Below are 26,714 nucleotides of genomic sequence, written 5' to 3'. Positions count from 1 at the left end.
TTTTCTTTTTTGTAGCTATGCTGTAACGTCCTAAGTGTTTGATTAAGTATTAACATAACAAGTTAGGCCTTCTCCCTGTAGGGGAGCACTAAAGGTTTAACCACTTCTTAGTTTGCAGAGGCAACGTCTTCCTGCCCCTCCTGGATAGTGTTTTTGCTAACATGCCTGAAAGGTGTAGCAGGTGACTGAGAAGGCAGTAGCTTGATTATGTAACTTTTGAAGCACAGTAGTGTGTTCAGGTCCAAGTGTGCGTTTCTTGACTCTGACATGCCTGAGCAGGGAAGCTCCAGGGAAGGTTAGCCCTGCATTATTCCAGCAGATGAACAAGAGCAGTATTGGAACTGATTTCAAACACTTAATGGTGTAAGGGCTTAGAGGAGGACTTCGCTACAGGAGTTAACAGGAGCCCTTTTGTTCAAATGTAAAAAAGGACAAACCAACTTCAATATTAATTTTTTGAACCTATGCTGCAGCAGGCTAAGGGACTGAAGGGCTCAGCTCATTAGGATGCAGCAGGCAAGGAAAACTCCTTACCTTGTTCTCCAACAAAATAGAGAGGGCAACAGTCCCCTATGCTGCCCTATCCAAGCACTATGGAAGCAGGTGGGTTACAACACACGAGGAAACAGTTCAGGTGGCAACAGCAACTAGAAATTGAGACATTCTCAGACCAGCTTAATGAGCTTGTATCAAATGAAAACTACGTGCAGCTTCACTACTACTGCCAACATTCTGCCTGCTGCCTGAGCACACGGGCTAGTGCCAAAACCAGACCTAAACACCTAAACTGTATTTTCAGCAAAAGCTGAGCCAATCTTGAAGGACTATTCAGGCCAAACAGGGTTCAGCTACCCAAGCCAGTCAACCACTACTTAACAGGAGTAAACGCAATTTTTAGTTTTCCACAGAGCATGCAAAGCAAGAGGTAGGAAATGGTCCAAGCTGGACTGGTCACCTTTAGCAAAGCACTTCCTAAGCCCTGTAACTCCCACCCAACAGCAGCGCACAGGCCCAGAATATTCCCATTTGAGCTAATCCCCAAGGCATGCATAGAGTTGGTCAAGAGCCAGAGGCAGGAACCTGGGTAGGACGTCTAACAGACTTCTCACAGTTCATTTGCTTAACCATGTATGCTATGCACACACCACACTTTTGTACTAGTATGTGTTGAAAAAGAAGTAATAAACTTGAAGTTTATACAATCAGACTAAGTTTTAATGAATGTTTCATGGTTTCATCATTGAAAGTTAGGGGCCACCTTGAATGCAAGAGCTGTTTATTAATATTTTATTGATGACAAACAGGTTTAAAACAAACTGAGACAAAATCAAAGAGTAACACCGTGCTAGCACTGATGTCTGGATTTATAAAACTCAGAGTAACTGCTACAAAAGAAAAAAAAAAAAAAACAGCACAAAGCAGAGGCAAGCATTCCAATCGGTGAAATAAAGGGGGTGAGGGGAGAGGAGGGGGTTACATTACTCAATGGATTGCATTGCACAAGGGGGTTACAGCTTAAACCTATCTCAAAACTATGCAACTACGCAGCCTAACCAGAAGGAAAAAAAAATTAAAAAGCCCTTCGGCAATGTTAATAAATAAAACAGTCCATCTTACAAGGAAGGAAGGTGGCCTGTGTCTCCATTCTTTCACGTTTTAGAAGTCTAAACTCTGGAGGCTTTTTATGAAACAAGAATGGTTTTTATTTCTGGCAAGTTTAGTTTATTTTGCAGTTCTTGAACTATGTTCACTGCAGGACTGAAAAAAATTTGAACACCTGTTCCATTTTATGTGCACACTACTCACAGTTTGTGGGTATGCTACACCGGATCTGTACTGGGGGAGAGACACTCTTGAAAAACTACAGCAAATACAGGTTATGAAAGCGGGTCAACACTCTACAGAAAGGACAGTAATGAAAGGGTTTTCCCCCCCAGTTACAAAAAGTGGGGTTTACATCATTTAAGTACATTCATATGAGAGGTATTTTGAGTTCCCCCAAAAAAAAGACTAGAAACACTTGGAGCCCTTTGAGTATAAAGCTAACTTAATTCAAACTTTAAAAACACCTAGGTTAGTAATTCACACTCTACTGATCTTAGCCAATTAGGAGGTAGAGGTTAGTCTAATTTCGGGGTCTGATAAAAATGGGTCTGTAGGAATTTAAGTTCTCTGCGCTGTTTCTAAAAAGGTTTAGACACAAATAAAATGCTCCCAGTGTTCCCATATGACTTATTTAAGACATGGGTACAACTTAGAAATTGGATGGCTTCTTTTATGTGCTGTTTTCAGTTTTGACTTCCAGCTATTTCTCAGGCCAGCATTGATGGCACAGCCGTGTCCACTACCTGAAAAAATAGGCTCCGGGTTTGTTTTTAAACACCTGAATCTTTCAGCTATCTGCATTAATCACTGAAGAAGCCACACAAAAGCCTAACCCATTATCTCTAATTATACCCATCCATCAGAGGCCACCTTCCAACAACTGCCTGCTTTTTCCATTTTTCCAACCTGCTTCGATAACATTGTAGAGTCTTTACTTCAAAACCAATATAATCCCCAGTTTCCACTACTTCTTCCCCAGATCTGTGGGAGTGAATAAAGCAGGCCTATTAGCATCTTTTCCTCCAGGGCCGAAGGGCACAGGAACCCATCCCCTTTTAAGCGCACAGTTCATCTTACAGAAAGGCTTGTTTTTCACAGAGTAGAGTCCAGACAGTAGCCAATTAAAGCATACAGAAAACACTTTGAAACCCTCCTCCTGCTCGAGCGCGCAGGCTCCTTTCACTCTAACTGCTATCCAATGTAGGAAGAAGAGGCTGATTGCTGCAACTTTAAATCACACTGAAAGTTCTCAAGGTTGGTGCTCTAATTTAGTTTTGTTTTAAACTTTTTGTAAGCTTCTCAGAACAAGGATCTCCCAGGTCCACCACTAAGAATTCAGAGACAAACTTCTAAAAATTCAGTGCTCCTTTGAAAGAATCTCTTTAAAACCACCTTGTCACAAAGACCCGTTCAGAATATGGGCGACACGATGACACTAGGATTTCAGAGCCAGTGCTGGACAACAAAACCTGCATCTCAGAGTTGAGCATCAGCTATGATCCGCTGCATTTCTGCTTGGCTTGCTGTCACTTAGTCAGGAACTCTCTCTCAGATACTCTGTTTCTAAAATGTAAACAGTTACTGCTAAAATATAGTACCCCTTTAAAACCAGAACAACTCTGAGATGAGGGTTTTCCTCTCCCCGTCTGCTCTGAAAAGTAATGCCCTGCTCGCAAAGAGAAGTATGGAATGAAGTGAAACCTGCTTAAGGCCCTTCTCTCGAGCTTGTTTGACTGGGGGAGCAGGGACTCAGCTGACCACTCATTTCAGGGTGAGATGCCTTCCCAGTGAGGCGCCAGCCAGTCCTTCGGTGCTCTCTCTCCTCTCCGGTCAGTCTCCTTGTCTCAGTGAGCTAGCAGTGGGCTCTCTCGCGCGCGCGCTCCTTTCTCTCTCTCCTCTCCGTTGGTTGGTTTCTTTCTCCTGTTGCTCTCACACAGTGGTGCTTCAGTTTTAGCAGTGGAAAACAGGTATCCATTTTATTTTATTTTTTTTATTACCCAGAATAAAATGCTGATGAACTAAGCTCCACACAAGCTTAGCTCTTCTTCCTCAACCTGAAAGCAAGAAAGCAAAACAATATTTGCATTCTGGGTGCCACTGTTGTGACAAAATACTGTTTTCATGAACTTAAATCAGGGAGTAAGAAGCAAAGGACTGAACCTCAAGTGCCTTACACTCTAATACTGTGACAGTCCCGTCACTCCGCCATGTTGATATGCGCGTTCACCCTGGTAAGTAGAGTCCTGTGACAGCGCCACATCGATCTGAGATTTAAACTCATCACCAAGGTAACTGTCCTGCAAACGAGAGCATTTGTTGAGCTTGATTACTGATTGGAGGCTTAAGTGCTTCCTTACAGAGCAGAAAGTGCTACATGGCAGCCAAAGTCAAGGATAAAAGCTGCGAGAAACTTCAAATCTACCATTTTTGCTGCAGAATTTTTACAAACCAAACTGCAATCCATAAATATTAAACTTTTTGCAATAACTGGCTGTTGAAGCAGCCAACAGTTTAAAAAAAACAGTTCAGAAAAAGCAGTCTGTAGATCAAATTCTGCTTACCTGTGATAATTCTGGTTGGGAGAGCCCAGGCTGACTCATCTGCGATGGCTGACTCATGGAGATATACCCTTGAGTCAGTGGACCCTGGGAGAAAGGCTGGGACACCACATCTTGGCTTGCTTGACTATTTGGAAGGTTTGACTGACTAGTTCCAGGAATCCCAAAACGATTTTTCTGACGCCCACCACGACCAGTCTTTCCTTTTGGTGCCCCTCGTCCTGGAAAAGCGTTTATCCCAACCATCAGTGAGACGTTTTACAAACGCAAAGCGCAGGGATTAACTGCTTCTATAAAGACTTGACTGGCGGCTAGCAAGAGGCAATATTTTGTACGTATTCAAAGTAGCAAGCACAGAGAAATCAAAAGGCAGAACTGCCAAGGTAGACAGAGCAAAGGAACACCCTCACCAGAGGCTGCAGTACTACTGTATTTGCATTCAACACAACTAAGACTTGTCCCTCCAGCACATCATCATCTAACCTCATCAGCACAGCTGCAAGAGTAGCAAAAGCAGTTCTCCCACTTCTGACTTAAAAATGAGGCTTTCGCCCTGTTCCACCCTTGCCCCACGTACCTGCAGCTGGTCCATTAGCCTGGCCAAAGTATCCCGGTGGTGGCATCGGTGGCATCACAAGGTTGAAAGGGATAGGAATGTTCATAGCAGTGACGTGGCTGGGGCCAGCACTAATCATCCCAATCTGGTCATGAGTTTGGAAGTACATGTTGGACGGGCGCCCTAGGGAGGGGAGGGGAAAAAACCACAATGATTTCAGGCATCTCGAATATTTAAAAATCAACTCATACTCCTCCTCCTAACAGTAATGGGAGGACTTGTGAGCAGGGAAAAAAAATCAGAAACTGGAAACTGAATGGACAAGCCTACTGCTGCCAAGAACCTCCGACAGTTCTAGTTCAGTATTCATCCTGCACTTCCAAGTTCCACAGAGACACCTGTTTATCCCACCTTCCCCTTTTATATACCTTTCATTCAAGACTACTGAAATGCTTACATGCACACAGAAGTCCATCATCTTGTACTTGCTTTGCAGGCATTATAGCAGCCTTTGCAGTCTACTTTAATTACACAGACAGCAAACCCCCTCCAGTTCTTAAACTCTGCATTTTTCTGTAGTAACTCTTTAAAACATTTAGAATTTTGAAGTCTGTAAGATACCATCCCCCAAGGACTAATTGAAAAGTCTATAAAGATGTTGATTTTGATAGCTGCTTCTACCTTGACTGCTCCGGTCATAGACAGATCCTGGAATAATAGCCTCACGTGCATCATACATGGCAGTAGTCATAAAACGGGCACCCTGGAAGCATTACAAGAAGTTAGACAAAGCCTTTGCACAGAAGACCGATATTTGCACCGCAACTCAAATCTAAGTTTTTTGGATAAGAACACAGTCAAGCTCTGCAGGCAACGCCTACTTTACAAGTGCTGAGGAAAACAAACTAATTCTAATGCATGAAAAACACCCAACTAGATCATTGGCAACTAGGAAAAAAAAAAAAACACACACTTAATTCGGTTTGAGATGGGTTGTTTGTAAAACTATTTGATGAATTTTCGGTCTATTTTGAGGTTCTAATGATAGCTTTCCCTTGCTCTATTTCTATAGCTGTCCTTTGGTGAGGGCTGACAAGCTGTTTTATGGCTACTTATCCCCCTTTGCCAAATGTTAAAGGACTAGATACAATTTTCAACTTGGAAATTTTAAGGTACAATAATGCTATTAGGTACTCATTTCTAATGAGCTTGGTATTTCCACATAAAACAATGATTTGATGTTTTATTCACCTCAGATTACCTCCCACATCAACTTTTTTTACTTACTGCAAAATAAGTACAGAAAAATCTTTTCTAGAAGTGCTCAACTTAGAAACAGCTGAGGAAGCAACTTACTTGGTCACAGTCCAATAGCCAAGCAACAAAAATGGAAAGATATGGGTGTGTGAGGGTATGTGGTTGAGCGTGTAAGTCCATCCATTTATAACTGATTATCTAACCCCAAATCGCTTCATAACACAAACAGAGACAGGAAACGTCAACTTACTGGATTGATGGTATTGACAAGTTTCCGGGGCTTGCTGAATTGCATAAGGCTTTCCCGGAGGTTATTCAGTGGTCCCTCCACCAGAACCTTCTGCTCCTTGTAATAATTCAGCAGGTGATTCCAAAGTGGTTGTTTAGACAGTGCTTTTGGGTTCCCAACAATAATTACGCCATACCTGTAGAACAGCAAATAACAAGAGAAACTAAAGTCAACTTTGACTAAAAATAAGTAGTGTTACGTATTAATGTCAGAACGGCCTGAGTCAACAAGTTATTTTGCAGTAAACCAAGGCACCCCAAGAAGCCCATGAGGCTAGTATGGGAGACCCTGATGCAACAGTTATGTTTACAACAAAAAATTTTTGTAGTATGACAAAACACTCGAAAGGAGGAAATTGCTGCAGTCAGTTTCTCAGTAATCACACACTTTCTTCTGACACATTTGGCAAGTCCACAGTGTACTAAACTAACCACATGTTATAGTTGTTTAAAAGCTTAATTCTTAAAGACAAAAGCTTGCAGGAACCAAGGAAGTCCAACATAGTTTTGACTTCACACTACCCTTCTCAGTAATTAACACTACTTCTCTTAAATAGATTTAAGGACGGGAAGGACAACAGAGAAGCAGACAAACAGAAGAGTTCATCTGCTCCGCAGACATGGGAGGGACATGCCTGCTTCTACAGGCTACTGATGTCAAACGGTCACACTGATTAATCTTAGATTGCTCTTGTAAATAGATGGGAACACGAAAAATCATCCAAGGGCCCCTTAAGCAAAACAAAGAAACAAAACCAAAACACACACACACACCACAACCAAACACCCCCATACCCCTACACCGGCATTCCATGCACAAAACAGATCTTTCATTAGCCAGACTGCATTACTACTTAACAGATCAAATTAGGTCTCCAAAATACATACAAAATATTCTTAATTTTACTTTACCTTGCTCTTGTAAGAGCCACATTAAGACGCCTGGGGTCATTCAGAAACCCTATTCCTTGGTGTTCATTGGCCCTGACACAAGAAAGGATAATAAAGTCCTTCTCCCGTCCCTGGAAGGCATCCACACTCGCAATTTCCACTTCCTGAAATGGAGGAAAAACATGTACATCACGGAAGCACTGTGCAAAACAGTTATGTTACCAACAGGTATTACAAAACACTTTGGCTGCACAGTAACAGAAGCCAGCATTTAACAAAAATGTTATTTTTGCCATGCGGAATGATTTGATAATTCCACTGGTCACTAAATAGTTTCCCTAAGGGAGAACAGACAGTCTCAGTTTAGGACAAACTACTTCTATATTCACTGCTTCATGGCTCTCATATTTCCCCCAAACTGACATTTGTACCAGAGAAAGCATCCTTTTTCTAGGTACACTGCCAAAATGACTGACTATTCCAAAACCTTGTAGTAGTAAGACAGCTCCAAATTAGCACTGCTGCTCCCAGCTGAGAAGCCTGAATCAGAAGGACAGATCATTCCTGGCAGAAGCAAAAGTTATTTCCACCACGTCTTCCTTCAGTGAAAACACCAGTTTTTCAATATTGCAAAAGAGACTGTATTAAACATACAACTGTCTTGTTTGTAGAAACAAATTTTAGTGTTTGGTAGAGGAGGCCAACTGATGGTAGGACATACTCCTAAGCAAATAATCTGTATTAGCAGCAGAATTTTTGGAGCTGGGTTTCCTGCATGTCTCTTGGCTGGATGCTTCTATTAAAGCCACCAGCTCTGACTGAAGCTTTTCCGCTACTCAAACATTAATGACCTCTCTTTCTGTGCCTAACAGGGAGGGCTCACTGAAGTCCTCCTTTCAACGGAGGCCTTAACAGGGCTTTCTCCTTTATCTGGACAACTGCTCTCCTGAAACTTATTGGCATTTGACACCTCTGAAACCCTTTCCCTTGGTCAATTTTAACCAAAATCCACTGAAGTGCACAAAAATTAGCAGAGAAGAATAAACACACACTGAAGTCTAAGTCGTCAGACTAGAACGAACACACTGAAGTTTCACAATATCTGAATTTTCTAGCTTCTTTGCATCCCGGTGTTCTCTCAAGTCTGTACAGTTACTCCATACCTGGTAAAGTTTCGTGTGCAAGGAACCACTGAATTGCATGTACTGCACCAGATAGGATCGCTGACCCTCATAAGGAGTAATAATGCCAATCTGATCTGGTTTGGCACCAGCTTTCAATAACTTTGTAGTAATCTTCTCCACATTGGCTGCTTCCGTTCTACAAAGAGAGATTTGTTTTTCTAAGAATTAAGGCGTTAGGTCTAACATACCTCTCGCGAGTTACTGGGTATAAAAAATTTGAACACATATAACACATACTGTGCTAGCCTTTTGTCAGAAAGCCACTTCAAGAACAAGTGTGATTTTATGCTGTGTTGCTTGGCTACTCTGATTAATTCAGCTTTGGCTTTGCAGAAACATTCATCAATATTACCTTGTGGCTTAGGTTGCACATGCATATTCTCTGCCAAAGAAATATAGGCAAAAGCTAGCACCTCCAAAGGTCTTGGAATGACACAAATTTCTTCTTACACGTACACCGACCTTCTCAGACCTACACAACTAAACTTCCTGGAACTGCAAAGTTCATGGTGGCCATCTTTCTAAAATGGAAACTCTCAGTATAGTTGAGAGCATACACGTGCCTTGAGCAAGACCATTAAAAATATCCCAGCCTGCTGTGCAAACAGATCCTTCAATTGCTTTATCTTAAAGTTTTAAATATAGAATGTTTTTAAGCCAATCTCCCTGTCAGCCAACTATTGTGCCATTTGTTTGTGCACAATCTGGGTTGCTGCATTCAGCAGTCTTGCACATGCTGTTCATGAAACAGACTGAGATTAAAAATACCACAGCAGCTATTTTTCACAAGCTGGTCTGGTTTCTTTTCAGGCACAGGAACAAATGCATGAAACCAAAAGGAGCAAAACATTTTAAATATACTCTTTGAAAAAGGTTTTGGAATGCAAGGAAAAAAGGACGGAAGAGAAGGAACTGAAACTCACATCTCTCTCTCTTCTCTCCCACTTTTTCACCCCAAAAATCCAAAATATAGGCTATCTGAATTGGGACTTTGAAACAGCAGTTGATCAGCACTTCCTGTTGCAACTGCAGTCAGTTTAGACACTGGCCCAAATTCACCCCCATTTATATTAGACACTTAATTGCCCTATGTTCCTTATACAATTAAGAACGGAAAACATGCACCCCCAGAGAACAATTCAAACCAACTTAAGATCTGAACTGCTCCCACTGGGGATGCCTTTTTCTCCTCATTTACTGTAAAGGCAGCCCAGGGCAAATCATCTCCTAAAGACAGTTTGGTTAGCTGGCATCCGTCCTATCTAGCAGCGCTATGGCTGATTGCCGCTTTCACTTAAAAGGCACACAAGCAATTTCAATCATAGCTGCTAATAGGAAATAGCATTTCATTAGTTTAGAAAGCGTACTGCAGCATATAAGAATAAATAGCACTGTAGAACCGTATCCCCTCATATGACACCTCTGAGGTCTGTGGGCTGGCTGGTTTTAAGTACAAGTATCCTCTTCATGGAAATAGAAATTAACCTTTGTCTAAAACACAGGCCTTTAGTTAGGCGTCAGGTCTTTGCTGACGCAGCAAGGTACCACAAATTACAGTGAATAAGAAAACCTATGGATTTAGGTGCAGAGATTCTGTAGGGTAGAGATATACTTAGATATTTGGTTTGCAGTAGGAATGGTATATTCCATCCTCCTTCGACTTTCTTAATTGTGACTTCCTCTCCTAGCAATGTTCCAGAATCATTAAAAGATTCATATATCAATCTCCCTTATAGTTGAGATATACTGGGATGAAGGATTTCTAAATAAGTCTATATCTTGCTGCTGAATTTGTTTACCTGTTTAAGTAAGAGGTGCCTGAACTGGCAATTTCTTCCTGTCCTTGTGTAACATAGAAAAACATTGGCTTATCTGGCTGCGGCCACTGGAAATCAAATCCTTTTTTCACACGGTCCGCTGAAGAACACAAAAAACAGTAAGTAAAAAAAATTAGCATTGCTTTACTAGAAAGAATACTACCCCCTCTCACATCAAAGCATCTTAAAGACTCAAAAACAGAAGTGCAGCAGCAATTCTCTTTTTGAGGGAACGTAGTTTAAAAAAAAAATAGATTAAACATGCTTCCTATAATCCTTTAACAGAAAAGGCAATTTGTAGGTTTACCTGCAGTAACACCATTCTGGAGTGAACCCTCATAGAAGATATTGGATGGAAAAGCACTAAGTGCAGGATGCATGCGATACTGCACTTGAAGGCGAATCGGACGGATCCCCAGCACCACAAGCCTCTCAAAGAGAGACTGAGATAGGCCAGCCTTTGCAGCTTTTTTACACATCACAACAGGACCAAGCTGACAGTGGTCACCTACAAGAATTAGCTGTGGAAAAGGAAAATTCATCACTGATGACAATGCAAATATCTAAGTCTGTATTGTTCTGAAATCCACCCAATAACTGGAAGTGACAGCAATATCCTAATATAAAATAAATTAGGAATTAATCCATTTGTCTTGTCATAAGCTTCAGATCTAACCTAAGGCTTATAAGTCTAACTTATAAGCCTTACTTACTGGCTAACTGTCCAGTTGCATTACTGATCGTTTTAGAATAAAATTTTATTCAGTCTCCAGTTTGTTCCAACAGGGCCAACATATTGTAGGTGAAGATTATGCCAAGGAAACAGAAAACTAATATGACTAACACAAATTGAAGTCATTTAGATCCGTGTTATGAGAAAGTCTTCCACGAATAAAAGCATTTTGGATGCCTATACCGTGAAAACCACTGCTTAACACTACTTCATCTATTTATAAACTTAATTTTCTTCAGCAAAATTCAATGGCTCCTACCTGTTTTGCTCCCAGGACAACTGGCACCATACACTCTGGCTCAGTAGCCTGCGTGCTTTCATCAATCAGAATGGAGCGGAACTGCATTTTTGCAAGTCTTGGATCACCAGCTCCCACACATGTGCAACAAATCACATCTGCATTCTGAGACAGACAGACAACTGAAATCAGTCAAAGAGGATATCAACAGATAATACTTCTATACGGAAAAGCATTTAATACTATTTTCAGAAATCCCCCCCAAAACTAAACCGTACTCTGGCCTTCACCAGCAAATACAACTAAGCCTCAGGTCAAAAGAGGCAACTGTTTAAGGTGCTAGAACCAACAGAACTTTACCATAAGCAATTCACGCTCTGCTGTTCGTTTCAGTGCACGGTAACGTTTCTCATCAGCGGATGACAGTTCTCCAGTTTCATCTTTAAGCTGCTGCAGTTTCTGAAGCTCTGGCATGCTGCAAGACAAAGGAATTTGCTTTACAGCCCCATTAACAACGTCTTCGGATTACAATATAAAACTTAGGTTTTTAATCTTTTTTTTTTTATTGTGCCACTTCTTTGGGAGCAGTATATGCCAGTTCACAGAGGAAACCTTTATATATTACCACAGAAATTAAGAACTCATCTGTAAAGTGACACGCACATACGGAAGCAAAAAAAAATCACCACATCAAGCAAATGCTTTTTGCTGGCTGTTATACACTTAATTATTGCCTCCATCACAGGATCCAAGCTTTTCTTTGTTCCCCCTCCCTTTCCACCTCCAACAACTTCGTACCTATCCATGTTTCTGATCTGGTTATGCAATGCCAAGAAGGATACAGGAGAATCAATTGCCTCACGACTTTTAGCACACAGGCGAACCACTTTCAGTCCAGTTTGATGAATCTTCTCAGTCAACTGATCTACAGCTATGTTACTTGGAGCACAGACTAATACAGGCCTTAAAGATTAAAAAAAACGACATAAGTCTCAATGAGTTATAAATAGCCTTTTCTGATAGACTTGCAACAAAGTCAGAATTGTGTTAACATGCGTCCCCAAAAAAAGTTACTTAAGAATGTTTTCCGAAATAAGCACAAGTCCTTCCAGAATAGTATATTTCTAGAAAACCTTTCTAGTGCAAGGTGTCAAGTTATTTTAATGTTCAAACATAAGTCGAGACTCTGACCATTAATAAAGCAACTTTAATGCATTAAAAAAATTAGAGGGAGTTCTTACCCATTGCCCTGTCTAGCCAGATGATAGACAATTGTGGCTGATGTCACTGTTTTTCCTGTACCAGGGGGACCCTGAATAAGACTCAAGGGACGCTGCAAGACAGTCTTCACAGCATAAACCTGATTTAAAAAAAAAAAAGATTTTGTTATTTCATATGTAGGTAGTTACAAAGCTCTTCGAACTCTATTCCTAAGTCCTTTATCATATTCTTTGCCTGTAGTAAAAAAAGGATGGAATTACCTGAGAATGGTTGAGATCAGGAAGTCCTTGTGCTGTAAAGCGCTTTGGCAACTGGCATTTAATAATTACATCTTCTACCTCGTGGCCTAACAGCTTGTGATAGATGTACCCAGACACTGAAGTCTCATCCACAGCAAATGTTTTTAAAGCACTCTGCATTCTGAAACAAGGGAAGGAAAAAAAAAAAACAGTACAAGTTAAAACATAACAATCCAGAAGCGTCCAGTGCAAAGGTTAAACAGACATCACGCACATTAAGATTAAAAAAACATGCAAAAACACCCCACACCACACACACAGCATCCTTTGAATCAGCACCCAGAGGAAGAAAGGTGTTTTTGTGATGTAGAGCTGACAAATCAGAATTAGAACCCAAGAACACAAATCTTGTCCCCCCCCCCCCCCCAAAACACACATGCTATGAAGTGTTATAAGCAAAAAATCTGTAGAGTAACCAGCCTTTGATAAAATTTGCCATAATAATTTTACATGCAAGATTTGAAGAAGAGTCGCAAATAACATTTCTTTCAGGATAAGAAAAGAATTCTTTTCTTATAAAGTGCAGTACAGACATGTCTGAAGCCTATTGACCTCACAGCTGATTCAATCACCTTGAAATTCCAGGTAAAATGATTCAAAGTTTAGCAGGGTAACTAAGAGAAGATAGCACTTCATGACTGAGCAACGTTTAGCAAGTCGCTGAATTGTAAAATAATTTCTCTTCTTACTTTCGAAACTTAACCAAACATCAGGTAAGCTTTCCCCCTTCAGTTTACGTGTTACCTTGATATATTTGAAACAAGCCTTAAACGTGCCCTCAAAATGAAAAATAGTGGCAGTTTAGTAGTACTGAGATCAAATAAACTTCTAATAAAAATTAGGTCCATTGCTCCATGAAGCAGAGGTCATGTGTTTGTAGACCTGATACCTGCAGACTGCTCTTTCTGATTGTGAACATTTTGAAATGCAATACATCCTGTCCAACAATTCTTGCTCAAAACTTCCCATTGAAGTAAAAGGAAAAAAACATGCATTAACTATACCAATTATTTGCCAAGTTCTGAACTGCTTTCCCAGTACCTGTCAAATGAAGTAGACTTCCATACAAAATCCACTTGGAAGTTATGAGTAACTTCCACAGGCGCTCCAACGCTGCTTCTTAGCTCAATGGCTATCTCGTCACCATAATCTGTAGAACCTCGTTAAGTAGTAATCTACTGCAAACATTTGAATTTTATTTTTCCCTATTTCACTTTATTTAGCAGATCCCTGTTTGACATAAATTTAAATGGTTTCAAGATTACTTTGTACATTTTTAGTGGTTTCATTACGATGAGACTTCAACCTTCCTTAAGGCCCCCACTGTCAAGAGTGCAGAAACGCTTTGTAACTTTTAATACTCTTCACAGTGAACTTCTAAAATTCTGCTCATCCATTTTACAGATAGGGAACTTTTAAGAAGGAGACTTTCCAGACACATGTGTTTTGCTTGCAGTACTGGAAGTCATAATAAGCAAAGCTAGGAGAAAGAGAAACCTGTTTCTCCTGAAGTACTGTCGCTATCCTACCTGAAATTCAAACAGATTAAGCTACTTAATTCACAACGTCACTGCTTGTGATCTACACAACTCCTTTCTTAAAGGCTTATTAAGTAAAGGATACTATCAGGAACTTTGATAACATGACCAATTCCCTTCCATAAAGGGGCCAGGTCTCCTTTATACCTCAAGCAGATCTCGTCTCCTTGCATAAGACGCATATCTACAAAGGAAGAAAAACAGGTCTCAGAAAACCCACCAATGAACAACCATCCCCCAATGCAAAAACCCTACAGAACTATTTCATATCCCAGGCCAGATCATCACAGTTCTTTAAACACCAAGGTTATTCACCAGACAAAAACAGACAAAACATACAGCTAAGCTGTCATTACCTGAATCGGTCTTCGGCAAAGTGAAATAAGCAATTCTTTTCTTGTTCAAGCCCAAGTCCCATCTGACTGTGATGTTATCTTGGGTCTAACGGTAAAGGAAAGGCATCTATTATGTTCTTAAAGACTGCTTACTACCACAATTCTCCTTATAGTCTCTCCCCCCCCTCCCCACCACCAAACAGTGGAAAACTGCAAAACTCCCATTCCAACGTCACACAACAGCTAAATGTCTGTATTTATTCTTAAGGACCGAGTCCGCACCACCTGCGGAAAATAACTCTGTTCGACAAATACAAAGTTACATGGTTGACGAGCACCAAATTCCTAGCCACCGCTGGTTTTGTTCTTTTCATTTTAAGCATTCATCAAGTACTTACATACGCCCATAAAATGCAAGTTTGACTGGAAACTTATTTGCCAAATCCAAAAGCAACAGAAATATAACTGGGGCTTATGATGATAACCACCTAATAACAAGCAGCCAAGTAACAACTCTAAAATGGAACCTGGTTCTAGGGAAGAAAAACAAACACCTAAAAGAAAAAAATTCAAGTGTTTCAAACTCTTCTTTAAAACTCAGTTTGAGGATTTTCCTTTCATTTCCTCACTATCTCACAGCACCATTACTACTGTAATGTAGTTTTACTGCAATAAGATTTTTGTTGCACTTGAGCCTTGCTTCTATTCTGTTAAATATGACAAGACACTTCATATCAGAGACCTGGTCAGAAGTCTCCTCAGACAGGCACGTTTCAAGAATACTACCTGAGACTCCTTGAGTTTCTTGTCATAGTCTGCCTCAAGCTTCACTAGAGGACCAAATATATTTTGGTATTGATAAGCATCTTCATATCTAAGTAGGACATGCTGTGGCTCTTCATCAACACCAGGCTTTTCTAAATCCTCAAGAGTTGCAGATGGATTTTCCTAGAATTTAAAGCATAAGTGTTTTCTTTCAAAGTTGTAAAAATAGAAGTGACAAACTCACTGTGCAACAGGAGCAATAAACCTCACGAAAGAAGTTATGTATTCCATTAGAGACATTTTTGGGGAAGGAAAAAAAAAATGAAAACTGTTGTTTCTCATTTATTTCAGATTTGAGATCAAGTCTGGGAGTTTTTTTTTTTTTTTTTAAATAAAGTCAGACATTGACAGTTTGCAGGTTCACATATCACTGCCACAGAAAGAGTTATAAGAGGCATAATTCTAACCTGTTACAACAATATCAAGATATCATGTCATGCTTACTCACATCCAGTTGGTTTTGCTCTGCATTAGAAGGCACACAGAAAAAGTTCTTAAAAAAGCAAAAACTGAAAACCAAGTGTAGACTGAGTTCCTTACTCACCCAATCATCATTTCAAGCAGAACTGACTGAAAAACTTAATACAGGGAAGGAAAATGGTTTCTGCAAACTGTCTGACAGTGCAGCTTTGACGTAGCTGAAGAACTTAGGGATGCAGCTTTCCTACTTAAATAAATGATCCCCTGAACTCTCCGCTAAATTCCCATTTGCTAAAACAATCCTGTCCCTCCTTCACAAAAAAAACACAAAAATAACACTTGGTTAAATATCGCTGGTATTTAAAGAGAAGCTCATACCTTCCAAAGTTCTTCCAGTTTGTTAATCTGTTGAGCTGTAATCTGACGTGCTCTCAGCTGTTCCTGTTCAGATGGAATCTTTACCAGCCATGAAAGGAAACAGCGGTCTTGGATAAGAGGCTGCCACTGTGAACTGTCCCAGTTAATATCCTTTAAACTGCTCTGACTGGCACATGGTTGCCTGCACAACCAAGATATTGGAAAAAAATTATTAAATTAGACAAGTGTAAGAACAAGTTTACTGCGCAAAGTTTGTAAGATCGTGCTTACCATGCTTTTCAACAACGCAAACATCTCTGAAAGAAGAAAAAACCCCACACTGTAGCCTGCTGTGCCAATTCAATTATTAGTTCTTCTATTGGCTACTTCAACACAGGGTATACCGACTGGGTATCATGAGTAATATTGCATAGGAATTTCTAAAATTGAAAATTTCAGAACCTAAGATACTTAATATCATACTCACCTTTAAGAGCGGTTATGATCCCTTAAGACTATGCACACACACAATATATTAGAATACACTCAGGACTACTTCCCATCTGTTGTTTAAAACAAATAGGAGAACTCATTCTGTAGAAACACTTTCTACTGTCAAATACATGGTAAATGACAGCACTGAATAAAAAGATATACAATTATAAAATCATGGCTTCTGCTACATCCTGTCAGAGAAAAATTTCCAATTTACTCTCATCTTCAAATAATTCTGAGCTGACAAAAGAAGTTTGTTCTGTAATAGCGTCTGACACTACTCCAGCATGGCTCCAGAGTCATTTCTTAAACTGATTGGTTTCGCTTCCAAATCTGAAAACCACAGCAGTTTAACACCAAGGGGGGCAATATCTTTATTCCATTAAGAACTGTTTCATTTGTAAGAGATTCTTTTTATACTACTAAGACATTTATAAAGCATAACAGAACATTTCTTCATTGCATTGTCTAATTGTCTAACTCATGAAGTCTGTACTGTCACCCAAAGAGAGAATGGTAACAATAATGAATATACAATAATATTAAAATATTTTCGGTAGAAAACGAGAGCAAGAGTTGGCCCGTTAGAAATAAGATTATGCAATAAATTTGCTACAAATGTGCCAATAAAGGCATTCTCTCACCTGCACAGCAAAACAACCACAGAGTCTGCCTTCGCTGGAATAAAGCCCAGGAGAAACACATTACGACATCCACAGTTATAACATTCCAAGACAGTCTCTCCTAGAGGCCCATCTTTGTGGAGCGTCACCTCTTTGCACTTCGCTCTCACAAGATGATTAACAATGTGGCTGAAACCAGAGAGGATATACATTTATAAGAAGTTAATACTAAAGTCAGATTTAGCCCCAATTTAAGACAATATAACAGCTCCATTAACATTGCAAGACACAAGCAGAATCTATTTATACTGTGGCAGACATTGGTAAGGTCTTGCTGCTTTCATCTAGGCAACGATGACTGCTAGCACAGTCTCTACATTTTCTCAGTGCATGAATGCTCTAGGGTGACTGTGAAAGTTATCTTACTGATAATAGAAAGAAGCCCCCTAAAGCCCCACATGCTAAGAACATCAGCTATGCTGCTTTACAAGCACCTAGAAGCAGTAAGCTCACCCCACAATGTAATTCAAGCTTTACTGGGATCGAGGCATACATTCATCATGGTAGAAAAGCAAAAGAGGTTGGGGATTCACATTTAGGTCACCAGACTTCAGTTGTCACCAAAAGGTGAGTCACACCAAGTATGCCCCTTCAAAATGAACACGCTCTAGAACAAGATTCTGTCACGGTCATTTCCATCATTGATCATTTACCTGCCAGATGTATTTCCACGCCCATTACAGAACCATTTTTTGCTGGTGTTGCAGTAAACCACACAAGCTGGGTCATGGATACCACAGTAGCTAGAATTGAGAAGAAAAAAAAGGAAGTGATTTGGTGACTGCTTATAGGAGTCAAAGATCTATTGCAAGTGGAAGCTATAAGTGTATGCAACAGCACACCAGAGGGCACTATTTTCCTGCCAGTATGTAGATGTCTCCAAGGAAGTTATTCTCAAATTCTAGAAATCCTCTAAGCTTACACCTTTTACTCACACAAACTCGCTATTAAAATTACAGTTCAGAAACATGTGCTCTTGCCTTCTGGAAATATTAAGCTCGGGGTAAATACTGGGCCCTACCTGCAGGCATGCACAGGGAGGTCCTTTGTGTAATAGGTATCTTCCTCATCTTCTTCAAAATTCAGCTCTGCCAGAAGCTGGCTGGTTTTAGCCACATTATCGTCCACAGCTCCGTTCTGCAGAATGCCATCAGGTCCGTTAACCTGAAACACAAAGTCAGTGCTTAAGTTACAAAATCGAAATATACTCCAAATCAGAAAGCTGAGGTCAGTAATCCCCACCCCTTAAACATAAGTTTTTGTTTTAATTTAGAAAAACTTAAAAGAAGAGGAAAAAAATGATAAGAGCTGAAATACACAGTAGTTACATAATCAGCACTTGTTTCATTAGCTCCTATTTTACTGGACTATTTAAACCCTGACTGATGAGTAGAAAAAAGTTGTTAACGCAGGCAATTGCTTTTCCACGGAATACATTTCTCCCTACGGTCCTACATAACACAAGAAAACTCCATTCAAACAGTTCTAGCAGTATCAAACATTGCTTTTTTTTCATCCCTCATATTTTACCATGGGAATTGACCTGAAAACAGGATCTTTATTGTATAGCACTGCCCCCATCTATTTTTACTGTCCTTTACCCATCAAATTTCATTTTTTTCCGTGATACCAGAAGCATGCCTTCATGACACATGGACAAAGAACAGGTTAACAAGAAACCTATTATAAGCCTAGTTAAAAATAAAGTAGTACAGAAAATAACAGAAGCTGTTTCTCTGCAGAGTATTTTTCAAAGCTTTCCACAGGTGTCTCAAGCATACTTGCATAATACATCAGGTAAGACGATTACTATGTAATATTTTTTCAATTTGTTTAGCTATGATTTCCATAAAAAAGGCCTCAGTATAAATTATCCGAGAAAACTGCAAAATCAAAACTAGTCATTACCTCTTACAAGTTTCCAGAGTACTGTTTCAGAGAGCCAGAATAACATACCACATATAAAACAAGTGTGCAAGGAAGCTGCTGCTCTCTTTAGACTAATGATACACTAACTGCCAGGACCATGAAGTTCTGCAGCATTTGGTGCTGTCTCAGCACATTTTACACACACAGTCTTAGTCCTGTTAAAAATATATATTGTTCCTTGTACGTTCCTTTTCAGCACAAGGGAAAAGTATAAAGAAAGCATGTACCACAAAACTATACAGTTTCAGAAATGCATAGAATTCAACTTTTTAAATACAGTGCTTTTACAACTAGGAAGAAGCATCAAAAGCGTGAATTTCATGTATCGGATTTTAGTGTGACTAACATAGTCATTGCCCTTTGGGAGTTAGAGGGGTTCTAATTTAATTCCACTGCTGTCTACTATATCTCTACACACTAACAGCTTAGGGAAGCTTCAGCAAGTGAAGTGAATATGCTTCTGTCAAGAAAAAAAACAAGACAGCTAATCCAATCCCCCCCCCCCCCCCCCACACACACAAACTTTGTTCAGAGTCACTCAATTCCTTGCCTTGTTTAGCAAGAGCTCACTAAAACCTGAGAAGAGACAGGTATACTGTTTAATCCATGTTATCTTCAAGTAGAAGAGATGGGAGCGAAAACACCACAGTGATTGTGAAGATTAGCACAATAATCGTCATTAAAATCAATTTTAATCAAAACACCCATTTAAAATTACAAGTCTCCTTGAGCCTATTTCAATATTTATTCAGACTTTTGTTGGTCCCCATCGCATAAGTTCCTTCAGAAAATCCTTGAGCTACCTACAATCAATGGCAGACCCAAGGCCAAGGCGAAAGAGACATTACTTCCAGGATGCATATTAAGGGACAACTTTTCTTTGAGTATTCAATGTCTTAGCATAGTCACCTTAGCATTTTTGAGCTACAATTCAATAAGCAAACCAAAACAAGCATACCTCTCCCAGAGTCTCATTGAGATTCCACACAAACTAGTTTCATTTTTGGACATTAAAATTTAACACACAACTAGAAGAGTTAAATTTTAAAAAAGTTTACGCTGCTTCGCGTTTGCCTTCAGCAGTAGGGGATCGGATTCAATGACACAAGCTTTGTTTTACTAGCTTTAAAAATACATGAGATGCATTTGCAAAACACGCAGTCTAAACAGTATGACTTTTTATTGATACTATCTCCAAGGGCTGGCTTTTAATAAGATCACCCAACCAAGGGGTACGCTCAGCGTAGAAAGTGCAAAAGAAACAGAGGGGAAAAGAAAAAAGAAATAAAAACATTCCAGTAGTATATAAAGCACATTTGAATGATGAACCCAAAACTGATCAGCTCACTGCATAATAGCATCATTGCAGATGTTGGAAGACAAATATCCATTTAAAATATATAGAACTACTTTACAAAATACGAAGACAATTTATTAACTGGTCATGGAATATGTGGGATCCTGAAGCCTTAAGTTAACTTTAATTTCTTAATGTATGAATACTGGGCATTCATCGGTGCATCTTCTACCTTCTATCCCAAAATGCTCTAATACATTATTACACACATAAGTTGACAAGTTTAATCAATTTTTTGGATGCCCATAGGAAGCTCAGAGTGCCAAGCAGGTCATTAGTTGTAGCACAATCGTACAGTCCTTTTCAAAAAAATACAGAAAAACCAAAAGCTACAACAACTGCAAGCCGTGTTGTGCTTCTGCACCAGGTGACTGCATCAGTTACACCCCGAAGAGCTCCTGCCCTTTCGGAGTGTTAGGCAGGAATGATGTCACCTGTTACTATGAAACTCCAGCAGCCTAGTACTAGGCCTTGGCAAGCAAACAACGAGGAAGTGACTCAACTATTGTTCTAAAACTTACCGTGATGTTAGTCTATGTGCATATTATTAAAAATCTGGCACCATAAACTGTTTTATAAGGAGAAGGGGAGGGGGGCTGTCTCCCCCCCCATTTTAAACGCCCTTTGCATTTTAAAAGCGTTGACTGAAACGTCTCGCAAAGCAAGTTTAACAGCTACATCAAGCAATCTGAAAACTTAGGCGCTCTCAAGCCATCACCAAGGCATTGGTCCCTCTCTTGCTCTTTTTCGATCCCTAAAATACTGGCCAAAAGTCAACAATCAAGGTCCACAGAACCGAGTTACAGAACAGTAATACCCTCTTTCAGTAAATTAGATGAAATAACTTAAGTATTCATTTCTACTGACCATAAAAGCGAGTTCCCAAATCAGCGGCAACAAAATATTACAGAAGCACCATCTCAATTTCTCATGGCGCTTCTGGCTAACGTACCCCAGCCTATGTCCATAGCTGATCCATAAAAGAACGTAGTGTATATATCCACTTGGTGTAGTTCTACTTTAAAGAGGCACGCTTCGAGTTATAGAAATAAAAATAGTTAAATATATAGTTTGCTAGAAGATGACTCTTGTTAGACTGCAGTCCAATCAATCGTGGCAACACATTCCAATGCTGGACAGTAACCACAGGACACCCAGTTGTGCTGTCCTAATTCTGGTAATTTTTCTCATGCTTTAGCTTGACCATTTGTTTTTGGTAATATTTTAGACATTAAAGCTATAGAATATTTACTGTACTTACTATCATCTATTACATGTATTTGTTCTCCTTTTCAAAACAAGGAAGTGTGTATTACTGAGAATATTCACCCTTATAAAGCCTCCAAAGCAGTGAAATATAAGTTCTATTTCCAGATGGGGACCTGAGCAGCAAAGAGTAAGTCATTTTGCTAAGACAAAAAAGTCTCTCGTAGAACTGGAGGTTAAATTGAGCTCCCAGTCTAGACTAAAATCCAATCGCTGACCCATCCTCCTTCAATCACTCACTCAAACAGCTTAGTGCACGTTAAGACAAGGTGCCTTGTCCATCACAGACTCAGGAGTATGTGACTCCTTCCTACCATCGTAACTAAGTCCTTGCCTAGAAGGGCCAGGAGGTAAGGAAGAAATCAGAATTTATCTTAGAAGTATTAAAATTGAACATATGAGTTGATTTGCCTAAACATGCCATATGTAAACAACAAAAATAACGTTTTCCAAAGAGAAACAGCAGAATTGCTTCTGCACTGTTATCTTCTCACTACCTTTTGTCAGTTGCATACTAATCTATTGCAACAACATCCTCTTAAACTATTAGTTAAATATATGTAGGGGAAGGAAGCCCCTTTAGAGTGGCTAAATCAATCACATTTTCTTAAGAAATTAGGTGCTCTGTCTTTCTCGACTAATCTTTTTAAACACCAGGACACTAAGAAGATATCAGAACATGGAACAGCAGGATAAAATGACACGTCTCCAGTGTTTATCAGCTTTGAATAATGATTATACATTTAATTAGCTTTAGTTATATTACAGTAACAAAAATTAACTGAGAAAAAATGAATGCGATCAATTTTCAGGCCTTTGAAGTTGCATTTTTAGCATCTTCCCTGTCAAAAGACACGACAAGTTTACATATTCAAAGTAACAAAATATTCTCCACAATCTTTAAAAATATATAACTTCTGATCTTATAACAGATGAGACTGTTGAAATGTACAAGCCTAAACAGATAGAGGGATTTGTTTTTTGGCAGTTACTGTCACAATAGGTCCGTTCCCCTCTCCCCAGCATATAACTTCTGGCATCAAGATGAGCATCAGAAAGATTCTGCAAAAAGCACCTTAAGAGTATTCAGTTTGACAAAAAGAAAAAAGGAAAGGAAGAAAAAAATGCACCATTCTTTCCCCTTGGCAGGATGGCTATCGACTTCTTAATACCTGAATGTGCTCTCTATGCTTTTTTTTTTTTTTTTCCCATTTTACTTCAAAGGCTTTTCAAACATGTTTAGACAAAAAAAATCCTCTAGTCTGGTCTTTTAGCATAAGTTTATTTGGGTTTTTTTTTTTTTTGTTCTTCTGGCTTGTAGTTCTCTACCATGAGTTCTGGAAAGATCACAACCGATTAAAGCTTTGAAAATTAAGACGACTTTATTAAAGCTACCTTTTCAACCAATTAATATATATGCTGACTGCATACAGACACACAGATTTTATCAATATTTAATAATTGTGATGCCTGAATTCTCAAATAGGAAAAATGTTTACCTTGCCAAATCTAAATCTGAGTTGTTAATTATTATAAAATAAAACAACAAACAGCCCACGGGGTCACATCTCTAATTCCACCTTTGGGTACAGACATAAGCATGCGAACCTGGAGCAAGTCACACCATAGCAGCTACACCCAGGGTGTACGCTAAGCATCTGAAAACACAAGACAATCAATCAATTCATCCTGGGATACATCTGCTATGGCAGGATAATACCACTTTTAGCCTTGCACCGCACACCTGTAGATCTTCAATACCTGGACAGCTTGACCTGTTTTAAGTTTGCTCACTTGTATATCCACAGCTATATCATTTATGGAACCCCATACATCAGTCAGTATTTGCAAGTAAGAGGAAAAAATCAAAAACCATCCAAACTGTGTTTTGGTTCAGGATTAAGAACTTTTATCTACAGTATTTCAACTCATCTTTAAAGTCATGCTTTAAAACATGGATAATTTATAATCATTTCATCATTAACAATAGAACTACATAAGTGTTTACCTAGATGCAATAAAACTTATCAGTACATTCCACGATCTTCACATGGAGAGCCTAGTTTCACTTTTTTTAAAAATATGGAACAGTTTCTCAGGTTTTTTTGTTACGTACACCGCCAAGGTGTGGCACAGAGACAGACAGCATTCTCATTTAGAACACTTCTTGGCATGCGAGTATATAACCGCAGTTCCCTTTTTGCTTTCACTTCTGTAAGGCCACTACTGTCAAATAACAAACTCATCTACCAACCAACATCAGACTATATAAAAAAATACTCATTTTTAAGCTATCAGGAAACAGACCTCTGAATTGGAGCATAAGGCCATATTGCTTGTTGCTCCCATATCCCATACCAACCCAAAACAAACGAGCTTAGCAACTGTGCAGGAGGAAAGGTGGCAAAGAGTAAGGATAAAAATAATAATTAAAAAAAAAACACGCATCTATTGGTCTCAGTCAGAGAAAGGAATAAATTAAAGGGAGTAACAGTGAATTTCCACAGGTGCAGTATCCAACTTTTGGAAAAGCAAGTACTACCTGTAATTATATTTGTTTTAAAGACGGAAACAAGCCGCGACCACATCCTGAAGCATCTCCGATGTCTTACTTCGGCATCGCACCGAAAAGCGACGCGCCTGTCCCGATCCAACAGAGAGGGCCGCTGGCTTTACCAGCGGAAGAGAGACCGCAAGTTTTTAGCCTCGGCGCCCTCTCCCTCCGTTCCCAGGGAAGGAAGAAAAGCCCACGGGTTTCAGGCCCGTGTGTCCCCCCCCACCCCCCCGGCTGCCGGCTCGGGGAGGGCAGCCAGCGCCGGGCCGCCCGCTCCGCGGCCGGGAGCCTCCTCTGCGCGGGTCAGCATCACGCCGCTTCCACTTTCCCGTCCGGAGCGCCCAGCCCGCTCAGGGCTTCCCCTCGCCGGCCCCACGGCCGGGCCCGCCCGCCCCTTCCGGACCCCCCCCACCTCCCTCCTCCGCTTCCCCGGTGGCGGAGACGCCCTGACCCCCCCCCCCCCGGCCACCAACGCGGTCTCACCTGTGCCTCGATGGGTCCCGGCGGCCCCTGCCCCGCTCCGGGGGGTCCTTGGCCCTGCCCCGGCCCCGCCTGCCCGGGCCCGGGCGGGGTTTGGGTCTGGCTGGGGAGGGTGAAGTCGGTGAACTCGAACTCGGAGCCCTGCGTGTCGGCGCCGAGCAGCTCGGCCTCCTCGGTGTCCAGGAAGGTGAGGGTTTGCGAGCTGGGGCCGTACGCCTCCACGCTCATGGCGGCGGCGGCGGCGTCGAGAAGCGGCGCTTCTCCCCCCCCCCCAAAAAAAAAAACGCGAGCCCGTGCCCGAGGCCGAGCCCGGCCGGGCCTCACCTCAGCGAGCCCGGGCGCCGCGCTACGCGAGCGGCAGGATCCGCCGCGCGCACCAGGCCGCGCGCGCGCGCGCCAGCCGGCCGGCCACCAACGAACCCGCCGCCGGGGCGGCCGAGCCAACGGCGGAGGGGGGGGGGGGGAAAGGAAGGCGGGCGGGGGGGGGGACGCGGCCGAAGGAGGCGGGGGGGAGGGGGAAGCGGGCGGGCCCCGCCACAGAACCGAGCCCCGAGGCGCTGGGAGCGGAACCGTCCGGCCGCCGCCGCCGCCGCTGCTGCCGCCGCCGCCGCCGCGCGCCAGGCCAGGAGCGGTGACGCGCAGCGCACGGAGGGACGACGACGCCAGCACGCCCCGTACGCGTGGGAGGGGTGACGTAGCACGCACACACCTGGGGAGGGCAGGCGAGGGGGCGGGGCTCCGGCGGAAGGCGCGAAGGGGCTCGCGCCGCGCCGCGCGGGGGAGGCGCCGCCAGCCACCTGGCGGGCGGGGGGCGCTGCCCCTTTTCCCCCCGCTCAACTCCTTCCCCCCGCCCGCGGCGGCGCGTAGGGGGCGGGGCTTACTCCTTGACTGACGGCCCTGACAGCCAATGGGCCCTCGAGCTGAGGAGGAAGGGCGGGCTGTATGGGAGGGGGGGCGCTGTGGGAGCCTTTGGCCCCTGTGGCGGCCGTTGGCCCCTGTGGTGGCGGTTGGCGCCTGTGACGGCAAGGGGTTTCGGGGGGGGGGGAGGTGGTTATCGGCCCTTGTGGAGGCGACGGGAGCGGGAGGGGGGGAGCTATGGTGGTGGCCGGCCCCTGTGGTTGCGGGGGGGCTGCGGAGGTGGCCGGCCCCTGTGGAGGCAGCGGCCTCTGTGGTGGTGGGGGAGGGGAGGGGGACTGTGGTGGTGCACGGCCCGTGTAAGGGTAAGCCATGGGGGGGGCTCGTGGTGGTGTTTGCCCCTGTGGAGGCAACGTGGGGTCCTTCACCCCCTCGTCCTCGCCGGGAGCTGCTAGCACCTTTTCTACGGCCTCCTTACCTCATGTCCCCCGTTTGAAATGAGTGCGTTGAGTCACGCAGAGAGCAGGTAGGAGAGTTGTGTGGGGGGGCTTGAGGTCTGTTTTGAGACAGACGTGATGATTAAGAAGGCTCCACTGTTATAATAATATCTGCTCTAGCTGTAATACCTATTATACTCGTAATAGTCATAATTTAACAGTGTAAAAATAGTCAGAAAGCTGAGTTGCCACAGGGTGGGGGTAATGGAGTGGGCCATGGAAATTCCTCCAGGTCGAGGAAGGTGAATGACTGGGCTCTGCAGAGGAGGTGAGTATCACGTGTTGCTACCCATAAATAAAGAGAAAATTTGAGTGCCCTCATTTCAACATCCTTTTATTAGAACAAAGCATCTTTTTTTGAGATAACTTCTGTGTTGTGAAAAACATTGACGCGAAAAGTTAGATATTCAATCCGTTTTCCCTACTAAAGACTTCATTTGACAACTGTAAGATGCAAATATGTACTGCCTTTTTGT

The 26,714-nt window shown here is 41.8% G+C and overlaps 2 protein-coding genes across 10 annotated transcripts in view; one reads left to right on the top strand and one right to left on the bottom strand.

Moving 5' to 3' along the window:
- Positions 1 to 1,259: 1,259 nt before the first annotated feature.
- On the bottom strand, positions 1,260 to 25,256 carry UPF1 (UPF1 RNA helicase and ATPase). Of its 2 annotated transcripts, none has more exons than XM_068920176.1 (24): positions 24,890 to 25,256; positions 18,322 to 18,464; positions 17,954 to 18,043; positions 17,262 to 17,429; positions 16,144 to 16,324; positions 15,307 to 15,468; positions 14,542 to 14,626; positions 14,271 to 14,369; positions 13,689 to 13,806; positions 12,609 to 12,768; positions 12,369 to 12,487; positions 11,926 to 12,090; positions 11,488 to 11,602; positions 11,149 to 11,292; positions 10,464 to 10,677; positions 10,139 to 10,256; positions 8,319 to 8,475; positions 7,177 to 7,319; positions 6,227 to 6,401; positions 5,401 to 5,482; positions 4,741 to 4,902; positions 4,167 to 4,384; positions 3,780 to 3,902; positions 1,260 to 3,659 (listed from the first exon to the last, which is right to left on the bottom strand). In XM_068920176.1, exons 1-23 carry the CDS (start codon positions 25,112 to 25,114, stop codon positions 3,783 to 3,785), a joined length of 3,363 nt encoding a protein of 1,120 aa, XP_068776277.1. In that variant the 5' UTR covers positions 25,115 to 25,256; the 3' UTR covers positions 1,260 to 3,659; positions 3,780 to 3,782. The 2 variants fall into 2 exon arrangements, with proteins under 2 accessions (XP_068776277.1, XP_068776276.1); XM_068920175.1 differs by having other exon boundaries at positions 13,689 to 13,797; positions 24,890 to 25,223.
- Positions 24,945 to 26,714, top strand: part of COMP (cartilage oligomeric matrix protein) — a 37,430-nt gene continuing 35,660 nt past the window's right edge. For all 8 annotated transcript variants that reach the window (XM_068920184.1, XM_068920182.1, XM_068920185.1 and 5 more), the window contains exon 1: positions 24,945 to 25,073. The gene's annotated coding sequence lies outside the window, so the exon portion shown is untranslated. The remainder of the gene's footprint in view (positions 25,074 to 26,714) is intronic.

This window comes from Struthio camelus, chromosome 26 (assembly GCF_040807025.1).
Source record: "Struthio camelus isolate bStrCam1 chromosome 26, bStrCam1.hap1, whole genome shotgun sequence".
Classification (NCBI taxonomy): Eukaryota; Metazoa; Chordata; class Aves; order Struthioniformes; family Struthionidae; genus Struthio; species Struthio camelus.
The sequence above is the reverse complement of the archived record's forward strand: the minus strand, read 5'-3'. Positions and strand labels throughout refer to the sequence as shown.

Coding starts and splice junctions, on each gene's coding strand:
- UPF1 (XM_068920176.1), bottom strand. CDS start 25,114: ATGAGCGTGGAGGCGTACGGCCCCAGCTCGCAAACCCTCACCTTCCTG. Junction 18,044..18,321: donor CTCCCTGTGCATGCCTGCAG/GTAGGGCCCAGT, acceptor TCTCAATTCTAG/CTACTGTGGTATCCATGACC. Junction 14,627..15,306: donor AGAAACTCAAGGAGTCTCAG/GTAGTATTCTTG, acceptor CTTTACCGTTAG/ACCCAAGATAACATCACAGT.